The sequence below is a fragment of the Cryptotermes secundus genome, unplaced genomic scaffold (genome assembly GCF_002891405.2).
Source record: "Cryptotermes secundus unplaced genomic scaffold, Csec_1.0 scaffold2482, whole genome shotgun sequence".
Taxonomy (NCBI): Eukaryota; Metazoa; Arthropoda; class Insecta; order Blattodea; family Kalotermitidae; genus Cryptotermes; species Cryptotermes secundus.
The window spans coordinates 25509-39055 of record NW_019729249.1 but is presented as its reverse complement, the minus strand read 5'-3'; the positions used below and the strand labels follow the sequence as shown (position 1 = coordinate 39055).

General features: G+C 39.5%; 1 protein-coding gene across 4 annotated transcripts in view; it reads right to left on the bottom strand.

The window, feature by feature from the left end:
- LOC111865630 (probable helicase senataxin) overlaps positions 1-13547 on the bottom strand; it is a 66714-nt gene that overhangs the window by 28606 nt on the left and 24561 nt on the right. For all 4 annotated transcript variants that reach the window (XM_023853807.2, XM_023853809.2, XM_023853808.2 and 1 more), the window contains 4 exons: positions 6915-7012; positions 3415-3567; positions 2005-2101; positions 1463-1639 (listed from right to left, as the gene is read on the bottom strand). In XM_023853807.2, coding sequence (XP_023709575.1) covers positions 1463-1639; positions 2005-2101; positions 3415-3567; positions 6915-7012 — 525 coding nt within the window. The remainder of the gene's footprint in view (positions 1-1462; positions 1640-2004; positions 2102-3414; positions 3568-6914; positions 7013-13547) is intronic.

The window sequence follows — 13547 nt, the reverse complement described above, 5'->3', positions numbered from 1 at the left end:
AGTTGAAACATAGCAGCCTGCGAGTGTGCGATAACTAAGAAGTCAGCGAGCGGAAGACTTATTGTGTGCTTTCCAGACATAGTGATTGCTGTAGTACAGTTATACTCGGAGTGTGTATTTCAGGGAGACTTGTATAGCTCCCGCGTTATCAGTACGTGAAGACAAGTGAAGATTGTGTTAAGAGATTTGTTGTAGGGTTTGTAAAGTGTGGAAACCCGTAATATTGTGATCATTAATTATAGCCGTTATTTGTAGATTGTTAAATAAACCCAATTAACCATCTCTACGGCGTCTTCGGTAACGTAAACACGTTACAATATTCTTTCAGCAAGACAGTGCAACTGTTGATAATGGCTGCCTTGTGCGACATTGTGTGCAACGAAATACAATTCATCACCTGCTATCACTTATTTTACTAAAATTCCTCCATGTGATTATCATCTGCGGGTAAGTCTGAAAGACAAGGTTTACCATGACAACCCCCCCTCCCTCTCATGCACCTGTGCAGACACACAAGATAACAAATTTAACCGTTTAACACGTAGTCAGTGCCATTTAAATACCCCTTTCCCTGTGTTGGAGGGTTAAAGTGGCACAGAAAAATTAATACATTTGTGAATTCTGGTACATATACCATCAAATTTTTATAAATGTAAGGAAAATGTTGCACTGACATGCAGAATAAAAAATTAAAGGTATTCACATTAAAATACAGTGTGATGCTGATGACACAATTATGAAATAAACTTTCACTGCATATCATTTGAGTACCTGGCAAACTATTCTTAGAACAGTCATGACCCCTCCTCGATTCTTGACTCATGATTCAACATGAGAACAGCCTGAAAATGGGGGGGGGGGAGCATTCATTCACAAAGAAAGAAATATACACACACACACGGGCTGTAAGCAGAGCAACTTGACATTACTATTATCCACAGACCTCTACTGTGGAACCACAAAGTTACAAGCTCTAAGCTGTCAAACAGTGAAAGTTCATGGTAGTGCAAGAACTACTACTGGTTTCCTGGTGAGAAAAGTAGCACTGTACATGTACTGTGGCTATTAAACCACAGTGACTATTGTTAAGTACCACATGCATTAACATTAAGGAACAGAATTCTGCCTATAGTGTGTATGTGTGCATTTTGTATGATTCTCAGAACAAAGAGTGATTAGTTCTCTACACAGCATTAAGCAAACTGGCCTTTGTAACGCAGACACTGCATGATTCTTGTGATAGGAAATGAATCTTTCAATGTTATTCAGAAGAAAACTATTTCTGCAAAGCTATTATCAACAGAGCTGACTTCAGACAATACTGCACTAAACAATTATACATTATTATGTTGTGTGCTATGTTCCACAACAACTCCCGTTTCCTTGTATATGTACCTATCTGGCCAACTGCTTTGATTCCTTTTGGTTTATTCATGTATGTATAAACAAATTCTGCACTTACTTTGGATGGTCTCGCGAATGTGTAGAAGTCGAATCACCAACTCATCAATGGCAGCATTAGAAGGTGCACAAATAAGAATTTTTGGAACATTTCTGCGGTTGGCATGCTTGTGATGCTGTTTCTGGCCATATAAAATTTGTAAGATCAGATTTACAATTACATGTGATTTACCAGTACCTGAAAAACAATTACACGTTACCTTCTTTACTTTAGTGGTGTAAAGTATGTATTCTACAAAGTCACTGGTACAACTTCACATTCAAACCACAGCATAACACACATCCAGTGCAATTACTGACTTTTTGGACATTATCCATTAACCTGTTTTTATTTAAACCAATGTTTGGGAGTCTGGATTCTGCCTTCATCCTCTGGTAAACAGCTTACTCAGTTGGGCACAATCAATGCAGCTAGTCCAGATATAAGATAATGTCAAAAAAGTCAATAATTTCATGAATATGCCATTGTGACAAACTTTTACATCTTATTTACATATCCAGTGATCAAGTGGATAAAGTGAATGCAAACAATGAGACACTTGCCTGGAGGTCCATGTATCATGCATATTTTAGATTCTGACTTCAAGCAAGCATCAGCTATTTTCAGGATGGCTTGTTTCTGGGATTCATTCAACTGATTCTGGAGCAACAAAAGAAACATGTTAAGATACAAGCTACATTACCATAAATGGAATGATAATATATAACCATCTGTAGAGTTCAGGGAATGCCTGATGTTTTGGAGTAACATTTCACCTCCATCTTCACAGCCAATGAGTAGCTTGTCAACTGCTTCTGCTGCTTTCTTGCTTGGCTTACTTTTCACACCTGAAGATGGAAGCAATATGTTCCTTTGAAATGTTAGGATGTCTCTGCTCTATACAGTGTTAAAACCTGGAAAGCCATACTCTTCAGTCACTGCTGTGAAAACCCCAAATCCAGCAGTTACACGTGTTTGTAAATTCATGGTGCAGTTTCTGAACTTTGCTGTTTTGAAACAATTAGTATTAGAAATGTGAATGGAACACAAAACTGAAAGAGAAACCATGAAAGAAGAACTGTGTCATTGATGTAGTTCAGTGTGAGAAATGAAATGGAGGTGAAATGAAGTCAGTTGCTGCAATCTTGTTATATTCACGCAGACATACTGCTTTGACTTCATGATATGCAATATCACATGAAGAGTTTTTAACCATATTCTACTCCATAACGTTCGTTTTATAATAAGTTTATAATTCATTGTATTTTTATACCATGTATTTTATAATGTAACAGTTACCAAGTATCCAGCTTTACTATCACAATTGCAGTTCAATAGTGTGTGAATAGAGTAATCATATGTTTGCCTGATGATGGCTTTAAAAGCCGAAACATGTAGCTAAGGTAATTTTAACCTTGACCATTATGTTGTGTTATGACAGACTAAAATAATAAATTGTATATAATAACACAACAACATACACAAAATGGAAAAAAAAAATTAAAAACAAGAACAACTTTACCTTTTTACATTTACCTTTACAGTTTACCTTATGAAGAATCAGGGTAAGAAGTAGGTGTTTTCACTAGTTCTACAGTTTTCGTAGAAGCTGATGAGGAACTTACCATTTTAATGAAGATCTACAGGACAGAAAAGTAAGCTGGGCAGGAGACAAGTGGCCAGTTATACTGGAAAAGGAAGATAAGCACTGGTACTAAGAGTCAACCAATGGGAGCAGGGTAAAAGTAAAAGATCCTGAGGTCCTGAAGAGGCCTGTACTTGTAGATATGAAGAGGCTCAGAGCAAGTCAACTATATGGTGTCACTTTCCAGAAGACTGTATTCTTCTTAGTGACTGTTGTTAGAACATCAACTTGTACAGTTCTACTGCCCTCCTGGTTCTGCTGTAGATCTTGTCTTCTTCTGAGCCTCTGATCAAACATTTCTAATAAACTATGCAATATAGTTTCTTACTTGCTTGATCAATGGCACAAACTGTTGCCCCTTATGATCCGGAAGAGAGAAATCCTGTTCTGTAGGCTTCAGTATATGATAACAAAGTGGCGAGAACGGCAAATACGCCATGGCTCGAAACAAACGAAGATCAGATTTTATGTATGACACCACCTGCAGAAACAAGTACATACATTATGCTTCAAATCAAATGGGCTAAAACATGGCTGTCAACTCACTTTACACCAGCTGGTTTTGTGTGGCCCATGTGACACTGAGAATGAAATGGGAACATCTAGTGCAATGAATAAGTTGCAAAACACAAGCCTTTAACAAGTTATGCAGTGGTGCCAGAACCAGTGAACTAAAATAAGCCATTCAGTGATGGTGATATAGTTAAGTAATGTATAACTGAAAAGTGCAAAGCTTTTGCAGATAACAGTCTCGCTGCAAAATTTGAGGTGTTCTTTCAGTTTTGTCAGAAGAAAATGCATTGTTTTAATAATATTTGTATGTAACATAACCCTAAATTAAATTTAAATAAATGCTTTTGATCCTTATGCATGCAATTTTTATTAAACTTATGCTTCATAGATTGCAGGGCAGATATTTGAATTGGTACATTGGAAAAATATATTTTTAACCTACTTTCCCCATTTTGAAAAAATAAAAGGAGGCTTATGAGATCATCTTGCTGTCTGTGTGTCAGCATGTGTATCCCCCTTATCACTGCTAGGCAACAGCTCTGTAAACATGTTCTCATGGCAATAAATACACAAGAGGCAACCAAAAAAAACTGTTGGACACATCAATTTCAACGAGGACCATGTTGCATCAAAAGAAAGTAGGTGATCAGTCCTACCCAGAACTTCTTGTTTATAATGCAGCCAGTAGGTAGGTGCCTAAGATACAATGTGGTCTCCATGGATTTCAACAATAAAAATTATCACTTACAAATTTCACAGTTTTAATAATATAGGTTTCTGACTGGTAAAACAATGTACTGTCACGTGTCACAGTGACTAAAGAAGGGGTTTGGATTGGTAATTAGATTTACTGACCACTTACAGGTCATAACTACTATTAATTATAACACTGTTTCTGACTTTCACACCACAAAGCACTTCACTCTAATCTCTTTAGTCTATCTTCAATAGTCTTCACGCATTTATAACGCAGGAATTATCAAAGTCTCACTAAATTACACACTTGCAATATCAATGTACTACAGCACATGTAACGTCACACACTAAGTCTTCTTCTGGCCATACTGCTGTTCCCTTGGAACTTCGGTACTCAAGTGAAGTTCATCTATTACGCATTCCTCCAGCTTCCAGCTGTCCACAGATGACCTTTGTGGTTACCCACAAACCTTCAGCAAGGACCTACAGAAAACATGTCACATGGTCTCTATCCACTGTTGTGTGACATCACTGCCTATGTGGAAGGGTGTTTACTGAGCCATTGCCTAGAAATGGGTTTCATAACCACGCTGTTCTATTGTTGCGTGTGTGTAATGCAGGATGTTCATCGAGCCGTTGACTGGCAATGCCTTGACATGTCACAATACACATTTCATGGGAGATATGACCCTTACCACTACAGCTTGAGGGTGACTGCAAACACGTAGAATAAGCAGTAATGGACAGCTGACAGTGGATGATACTCCAGTTTCAAAGTTAGGCATATACTTAATAACCCTTCCCTGCAAAATGTTCTACATTACAAAGGTCTGATTTGGAATCCCAGAATTTAAGTATCAGCAAAATGATGTTGATGCTGAAATTATGAGAAAAATAAATTCAGGAAATACCTGATGTTAGTCAGTTCAAAAACTGAATTATCATCATCCTACTGCTGTCCAAACACTGAAGATTACTCTACAGGTGTAAAATGTCCTCCTTACTTCGCCTTAGTCCCAAGGTGTTACAGAGGTCTTGGATGGTCAGTCTACGATCTTGCAGAATGAGATCACTATCTTTCGCGACATTTTCTGGTGTGGTGCCAGCTGATGGCCGTCCCAAATGATCGTCATCATCAGTTGATGTTCGGCCATTTTTTAAATGCTTATACCAGTCGTAAGTTTGTGTCTGGCCTAAACTGCTGTCACCAAAAGCCTGCTTCAACATTTGGTGTGTTTCTGCAGCAGTTTTCCCAAGTTTAAAACAAAACTTTATACAGACACGCTGCTCTCTCAGGTCAGCCGTCACAAAACCGCAAACTCACGGAAACACAACAATGGAAATACATTCACCAACAATAAACCCAAACACTCAACTTGACGCTGCTTGCAATACTCATTCAAGAAGGGTGTATGGGGAGAAACCTAGCGGTATTTCGATGTACTCATAACCATTTGCGTGAAAAATTCAAATTTCGGGAACTTTTGGATAGCACCACATATTCACTGTTACCACCAAGAGAATCTCCAATTCAACATACTTATTTCTGATCCTACAGTTTTATATCTTCTTCTGACATCCTAAGTACAATGGTGTCGAACAAACTAGATTCCATTCTGTAGTCAGAATGGAAGAAAGTAGTTCTGCTGGAATTTATTAACCTTTATTATCTGCCAGGCACAGTATTATGAATGTGTTCACAGACCACCTGTAAGCCAACATTATTACACACACACTCTACAGTGTCTGAAGGAAAGCATGTGGTGAAACTGACTTGAAAAGTGGAATTTGGGGGATTGGTTTCTCTACCATAACATTGCATCTGTTCACTGTGCTTTGTCCGTGCATGAATTTCTAGCTAAAAACAACGTAACTATCATTCTGCAACCCTCTCACCTCAGATTTAGTGACACATGTTGACTATTTTCTTTTTCCAAAACTCAAGATGGCATTGAAGGGAAGGAGATTTAATGATATCACCATGATTCAAGCAAAATCACAGGATGAACTTGCGGATTTTCAAAAACTGACTTTAGGAAATGCTTCAGAAGGTGACACAATCACTGGGCTCAATGTGTGAAGTCCCAAGGAGATGACTTGGATGGGAACACCATAGGTTAGGGGATACAAATTTGGTCCAGAAACTACCTGATTGCACCTCGTATTAACATAAAAAAAAATGCCATGCATGGCTGATATTCATCAAGTTACAAAGAAGAGGAACACCACATAAAACATAGAAAGATGAATTTTGAATATAAACCTTGTTTAACGACACTATTCCATGAAGCCGAGCCAGTCACAGCAGCAGTGCAGTCTAAGTCATGAACTGCCTTCACTGACTTGGACATCATGGGTTCAAATCCCACTTAGAGCATGGATGTTTGGTGTGTGTATGAGTTTATTCTGTGTTTGTGCTGTCCTGTGTTTAGGTAGGGGCCTTGTGACGGGCTGATCACTCGTCCAAGGAGACCTATCATCCGTGAGAAATGATTACAGAACTGAATAGTGGCCAGCGCCCTCAATGGGCTGGAAGAGCCACTGGAAAAAAGGCCTTGACAATGATGATGAACATTACATACAATTTGAGGAACAGCACTATATTTTGTGATCACTTACCTTTATCCTCATTGCATGGCTCATTTTCACATCATAGGGTCTAAATTTTGTCTGTAAAGTTAAAATTAGTTTGGTTGTTGGCCTTGTTGAATGTTTCACTGTGGAATGAAAATGAAAAATAAAAATTAAATACAAGAAGGATCAAATCAAGTATGAGTGCTGTTCAATTGAAGTTACTGAATGTGACATGATAGTTCCTTTATGGTTCACAGAACATCATATCATTTGTGGTACATAACAAACACAAGTTTGTGCTGCAGAAAGTTTGTTTCAGCAGGGTGTTTTCCTAACGAACAGGAACACAAGCTGCTGAAACAAACTTTCTGGAATAAACACATAGCTCTAAACAAGTGAACTACACCCCTTATGAGGTGGAATAGGATTTTACAAAAAATTTTAATTGAAAATTTTTATGGATTTTAAGTGGACTGCAATGCGTGATTTTAGCGCACTTCAGAACAGTGTAACAGTTGGATGCATTAAAACACCTGAAGATGGCCATCTATGGTTGAAACATGCTGTGTTGAGTGTTAAATGGTGAATAAACAATTGTTGCATCATAGACGGACTGTGAATATATAGACGTTTGGTTAAAGATTTGCAACAGGATGCTGAAATACAGAATTATAATGCAGTAAAGTTTTCCAAACACAAATTCAATAAAATTCAATATAGACAGTTTAATCTGATATGTGACCCTAATGTTATGGTGTATGTGAACTGAGAGGTTTTCTCAAATTCTTCCAAAGTTTCATAAAACATTTAATTTCAAGAATAATTACAACGATTAACCAAACTATAATAAATGTATTCATGCTATGTAAGAGGTGTGATCAAAACACACAGAGAATAAACCTCTTAAAATGAAGACAATGTACAATAGGGATGCAAGGTTACCCTTCCCACACCTAGCAAGCAAGGTAGCTCTCTCACTTGCAGAATACTGAACTTGGCAAAACACTGCTGCCACACAAGCAGCTGAATGGGCAGGTGTACCATTCCCACTTGTGCAGATGTTTATGGTGGACTGCATTAAGGAGACAACTCAGGACTTGTAATGAGAGATGCTGATCAAGGCCGTGATCACGTGGAACACATACCATGGTGAACCACACAGTTCTAAGAAAATTTCAGGGGGAATATTTTGATCAGACCTCATATTCAACTCCCAAATCACTACCGGATGCTAGAAGACAGAAAGATAAAGATCTGAATACTACTGCTACTGTCACAAATATATGATGTAATTCACACAAGAATAGGTTCACACTACATAAATTTCAAGTATAATACTAAAATTCTCCCATGCTAAGTGTAGGATTTAAATGAGTATACAAGGAAAGGAATGTGAAGTTCATATATCAAATGTAATGAACACAAAAGATCTAAGTCAAAGGTAGGCAAAAGCTATCTGACAACATTTTCAAACTGTCTTTATTGCCTGCATCCTGTTGTGTGTCACAATGTTTTTTTTTTTTTTGGTTGCCAACACAAAAAATTTTCAAATAAACCGATTCGCTGTGCTAACACTGGTGTTATCAAGCATGTGCTACATGTTCCGATCCATATCTGGATCATCAGAAGACACTTTCATGAATTGTTATTCAACTGTTCTAATATGGATGGATCCATATTAGTATTATTTTAAATATGATTCCTGTATCTTGTTTAAATTAGAGTATATGTCTCATAGATACGATGTGGAGTTTCCATGACACTTGTCACATATTAGAGGGTGATGAATTTGTTGTTAATGTTTGTTTTATGTTATGAATGACCAGTAGTGCAATTGTTGCTGCTAGTTCTGTACATATTTCTTCCCAGCTTTCTTATGCAGTATTGTGATGAGTTCATTTTTCTCTTTGGAGTGTTTGTGTGCTTCTTTTGTATGGATGTTTTCTTCCTGATATTGAATGGAACAACATTCAGCAGTACAAAGAACACATCCATACATTCAATTGAACCCCTGATGTCTTAACTGTCCACACCACAGCCCACAATGACTGAACTATCACAGTTCTCCTTATAAAATCTGTTTTTGGTAATATGTGTAATTCTGTCATTATTTAACTTTTCATGGTAAAAAGAAGTAAAGTCTTACAAAATGCAATCCAGTTGGCAGTCCACTTGTATCAGCCTTTCTTAAGATCTGTGTTTTGTTCCCATATGCTAACACTTGTCTAGCAAGTGCATCTATATATTGATTGTTTGCAATGTGGTTTATGACACCAATGACTTTGACATACCATACTCTCTTTATGTTCAGATACTTTTCTTCTTCAAGAACATACCACATCCTAAATACAGTACAAACTTTTCTACTGGACTCGTAATTTATTGGGTAGGTAGTTTGAAGATGGACACAAATGGAACCAGGTACATCAGACTGTGAATAGTAACCACAACAGGTACAACAATCTACTATCATGCAGCTCTTCAAATGTTTGATGCTTTCCCACAGCAGGTAGGGCAAAATATAGTTTACTGCAGAGTTTCTCAGCAAATATTACCTGTGGCCATATTTAAAAATTAAAAGAATGTTCTATACCACATAATGTAAAATTCTATATATGTAAAATAAATCCTGCAGAGGTAAAGTTGTTCTTGTGCTTAATTCATTAAACACCATGACATTAAGATGTGTGGTCTCTTTCCTTCGGGCTTTCCCACCAATATCCTACATGCTTTCCTCTTCTCCCCATTTGTGCTACATGGCTTGCCCACCTCATCCTCCTTGAGTTGGTCATTCTAATTATACTTGGAGTAGAGTACAAGTTATGAAGCTCCTCATTGTGCAGTTTTGGCCTTGGCCTTGGCCTTGCGGCTGTTGACTCGGCACATAAATGATAAAGAATTGAATTGAATTATGCAGTTTTCTCCAACCTCCTGTCACTTCTTCTCTCTTCAGTCCAAATATTCTCCTCAAATATATATTGTATTCATATACATTAAATAACGTGTATAACATGTAAAATGTAAATATACTGTACATAATGATAACTGACTGATTACTGTTGAATGTAAATCTGACAAACAATAGACCTGTCCTCTTGTCAGAGAGGGCACCCCACATGGACATGACAGTGTCAAGCAGAAACTAATATCTGGTCATGAGCCCCAACTGGTTGTTGGGGAGTCAGTTGCAAAATGACTTTGACTTTGACCTGGGTGTGAGAAAATGTGAAATTCTGAACTTACAACAGGTTATTAAATGGGAATATGTACATAGGATGTTCTTCCACAGTGAAATAAATCCATGAATTTGTTGCAATACTTGCGTTTGAAGAAACGAAGGAGAAAAATTGTCACCAACTGGCACAGACTCACAAACACCAGGCAAATATGGATATTCAATGAGTTTACAGAAGATTAGAAAATTAAGAAACTAACTTCAAGACTGGAAAAGTTTTCTTCAAGAAAATTACATATTAGTCATGAAAACAGCAGGTGGCCATGTGTGGTTGCACTTGAAAATTTCTGGTTTAATGCCACTAATGTGAAGTGAATTTTTAAAACAAGAGATTAATGACAATGCCATTGAAACTAACTTCGAACATGTTGCCATTAAATCTGAAGTTATGGAAACTTATTAAAGTTCCTGTCCTTCATAAACATATGGCAATACAACATCCAGTTTGCCACTAAAATAATTTAAAGCACTTAAATATCTAGTGATATTTTTTATCAGCGTTTCAGTGAACCCTTGCTATGGACTGTATCCTATCTTTCTTGATTATCCTTTACATGTATGTGTAGGTCCCCGTAACATCCTCTGACTGAGATACAAACACTTTGTAAAAGAAGCAGAAAATTTCAATGGGGAATGTCCCAATTAAATAACAAGGTTGGAAGCATAAAGTATATCATAAATAGGAAGCTTTTTTGTATGTATTTTATGAATTCATTTTCTAACTATGAATCATACCTAGAACAATGAGTCACATAAAGAAAATATACATGACATAGAATGTTTATCTCATTAAATAATATAGTGTAGCATGTAGAACAGTAGTAAGACTGCAAAAATAATGACGAAACAGTGTTCACTGCTGGGCAGCAGATTCTTAACAACCAACAATTGAACTACAAGATTGAGGAATGTACCGAGATGTTATAACCTGGACACTTTGGAGCATGACAGCAGTTGCGGGATATTCACCAGACAGTAATGGCATGAGTATAGAAACTGAAGAACCTCCAGTGTTAAGATCTGTTACTGGAAAACGACTATTCAAAGCAGACCGAGAAGACTCAGTATGTGCTCTAGTGATCTGGAGACTACTGATAGCACTATAATTACTTTGCAACAGCCATCGAACACTTGGCCCACCATGTCTACCCTGCAATACCCGAGGACCACATAAGGAGAAAGGCAGGCAAGTCTTCACAGAATGGGGTAAAAGACCCTGCCATAAACTCCAGCTGCTGCTGGGAGGATAGCAGATGCAGAACAACGCTCAGGTCCTCGAACTGCAGGCCAAGGTCCTAGCAGCCAGGCCTCACAAAATTAGCACCAAGACACTTTGGGGGAGCTGACAGCCCCAAAGACGGGTGAAGAGACCAAAGACCATTGGTGTGGAGCTGTGGGGAGCCAGACGACTTCTGGGGTAACTGCCTTGGCAGAAAACGACTGGGGATGGAAATGAGATGAAAGACCTCCAGGAAACACATGGGAACCAACAAGAAAATCCAAATGGTGACCAAAAACAAGAATGAGGCGAAGAGTAGGGATGGCCAACTGTTGGGAAACGAGTGGGGGCTGGCAGAAAAGGGCAGACACTGGTGAATATATTAAAGATGCCCTGCCATGTGCTGACTGTCATTATGGAAAGGGATGACCCTAGCCTAGTCACAGAGAGCTATCGACACCAGGGCGCACATGACTGTGACCAAGCCTGACATCGCCGCTGGACGGCCCATAAGACAGCCAAACCAACATTACATGCTGCAGACTGTATCTGGGGAAGCCCTCCCAATCTTGAAGGAAGTTTTCTTGACAATGACCCTAGGGTGGTGCCCACTGAAAATTTTGTTATTCATCACCAAGATCACAAATGAGTTCATCTTGGGGTTGGACATCCTGTGAGCATATGATGCATCTATGGACCTAGGGCACCAAACATTGTGTCTTGCAGAGGAAGAGGTATTGCTATGAAGCCCCAGCCTTCCAGCCTTCCAGCCTGGTAGTGGCCAATGATCAGGTGATACCTGCACAATGTGAGGGAGTAGTGATGGCTAGATTGGAAAGCCCCCTTGGAGTGAAAAATGGCCCAGTAGAACCGAGTCTGGAGGCCCATCCATCCGAAGGGATCTACATAGCCAGGAGCCTGGTCTGGGACCACTGGGAGGTACCCGTGAGGATCCTGAATGCTACATGATGCAACCAGAAGCTCACAAAAGGATCTGCCATGGCACACTGTGAGCCAGTCATGCTGGGAATTCACTGACGGATGGTCTAATATAGCCCAGATAGTTCTCCTCCAGAGCACAGTGAACAACATGCTGGCCGAACCATCAGTTCACTTTGGTGTCAATAAGATGCTGAATAAGGTTCAGGAAAGGTACTACTGGCTCCAGGCATGGAACAAAGTTGAGAAGTGGTGTTGGCAGTGTGACACCTCTGCAGCCAGTTGCAGCCCTTCATCAAGGAACTGAGGCCAAATGCATCAGTACAACATTTAGGCTCCACTCAAAAGGTTGGGCATCAATGCAGCAGGGCCGTTCCCACGAATCAACTAAGGAAACCAGTACCTCCTGATCATTATGGACTATTTCACCAAATGGCCTGATGCCTATGCCATTCCCAACCAAGAGGCTTTGAGAGTGGCAGAAGCGCTAGTTATCAACTTTTTCTGCCACTTCAAAGTACTGCGGGAGCCCCAGTGACCAGGGCAGTAACTTCGAGTCTCATCTCATACCGGACATTTTGCAATGCTTGGGAGTGAGCAAGATGCATACTATGCCCCTGCGCCTGCAGCTGAACGGCATCAAAACAATCGAGGAACACCTATGGAAGGCTCTCACATTGCATCTGAGGGATTGGGATGCATGATTACCAATCTACCTCCTGGCTTATGGGGCATCAACTCACGGGCTTGACCCCGGCTAGCCTAGTGTTCAGGAGACAATTCGACTGTCCTGTGACCTGCTGTCTGGGTCACCCTCTGACAAGAAACAACCCACAACTGATCACACAGGAAATATAGTGGACCATCTACATGAAATCCACAATTATGTTCACCAACAAATGAAGCTGGTCAGTGACTGGAAGAAAACTCATTATGATGGACTTGCCAACTGCGTGGGCTAAGACTAGGGTGACAAAGTGTGGCTCCATTGCACAACCCACACAAAGGAGAAATCACCCATCTCCAATCCTCATGGGAGGACCTGTACAAGGTAGTAAGCGCAATAAATGATGTGGTATACAGGATCCTGGGGAACCCCAGACCAAGGCTGATTGGTGGTGGTACACCTGGACGAACGGGCACTGCTCGGGCCAAGCGGCCTTAAGGAAGAAGCAACAGGAGCAGTTGGAGAGCAATCACTGTGACAACTGAGAGATGGGGGAGAAATGTGAGACCGATCACAGATGTCACTAGCACAGCCCCCAGAAAAGAAGAAAGGGCAGTA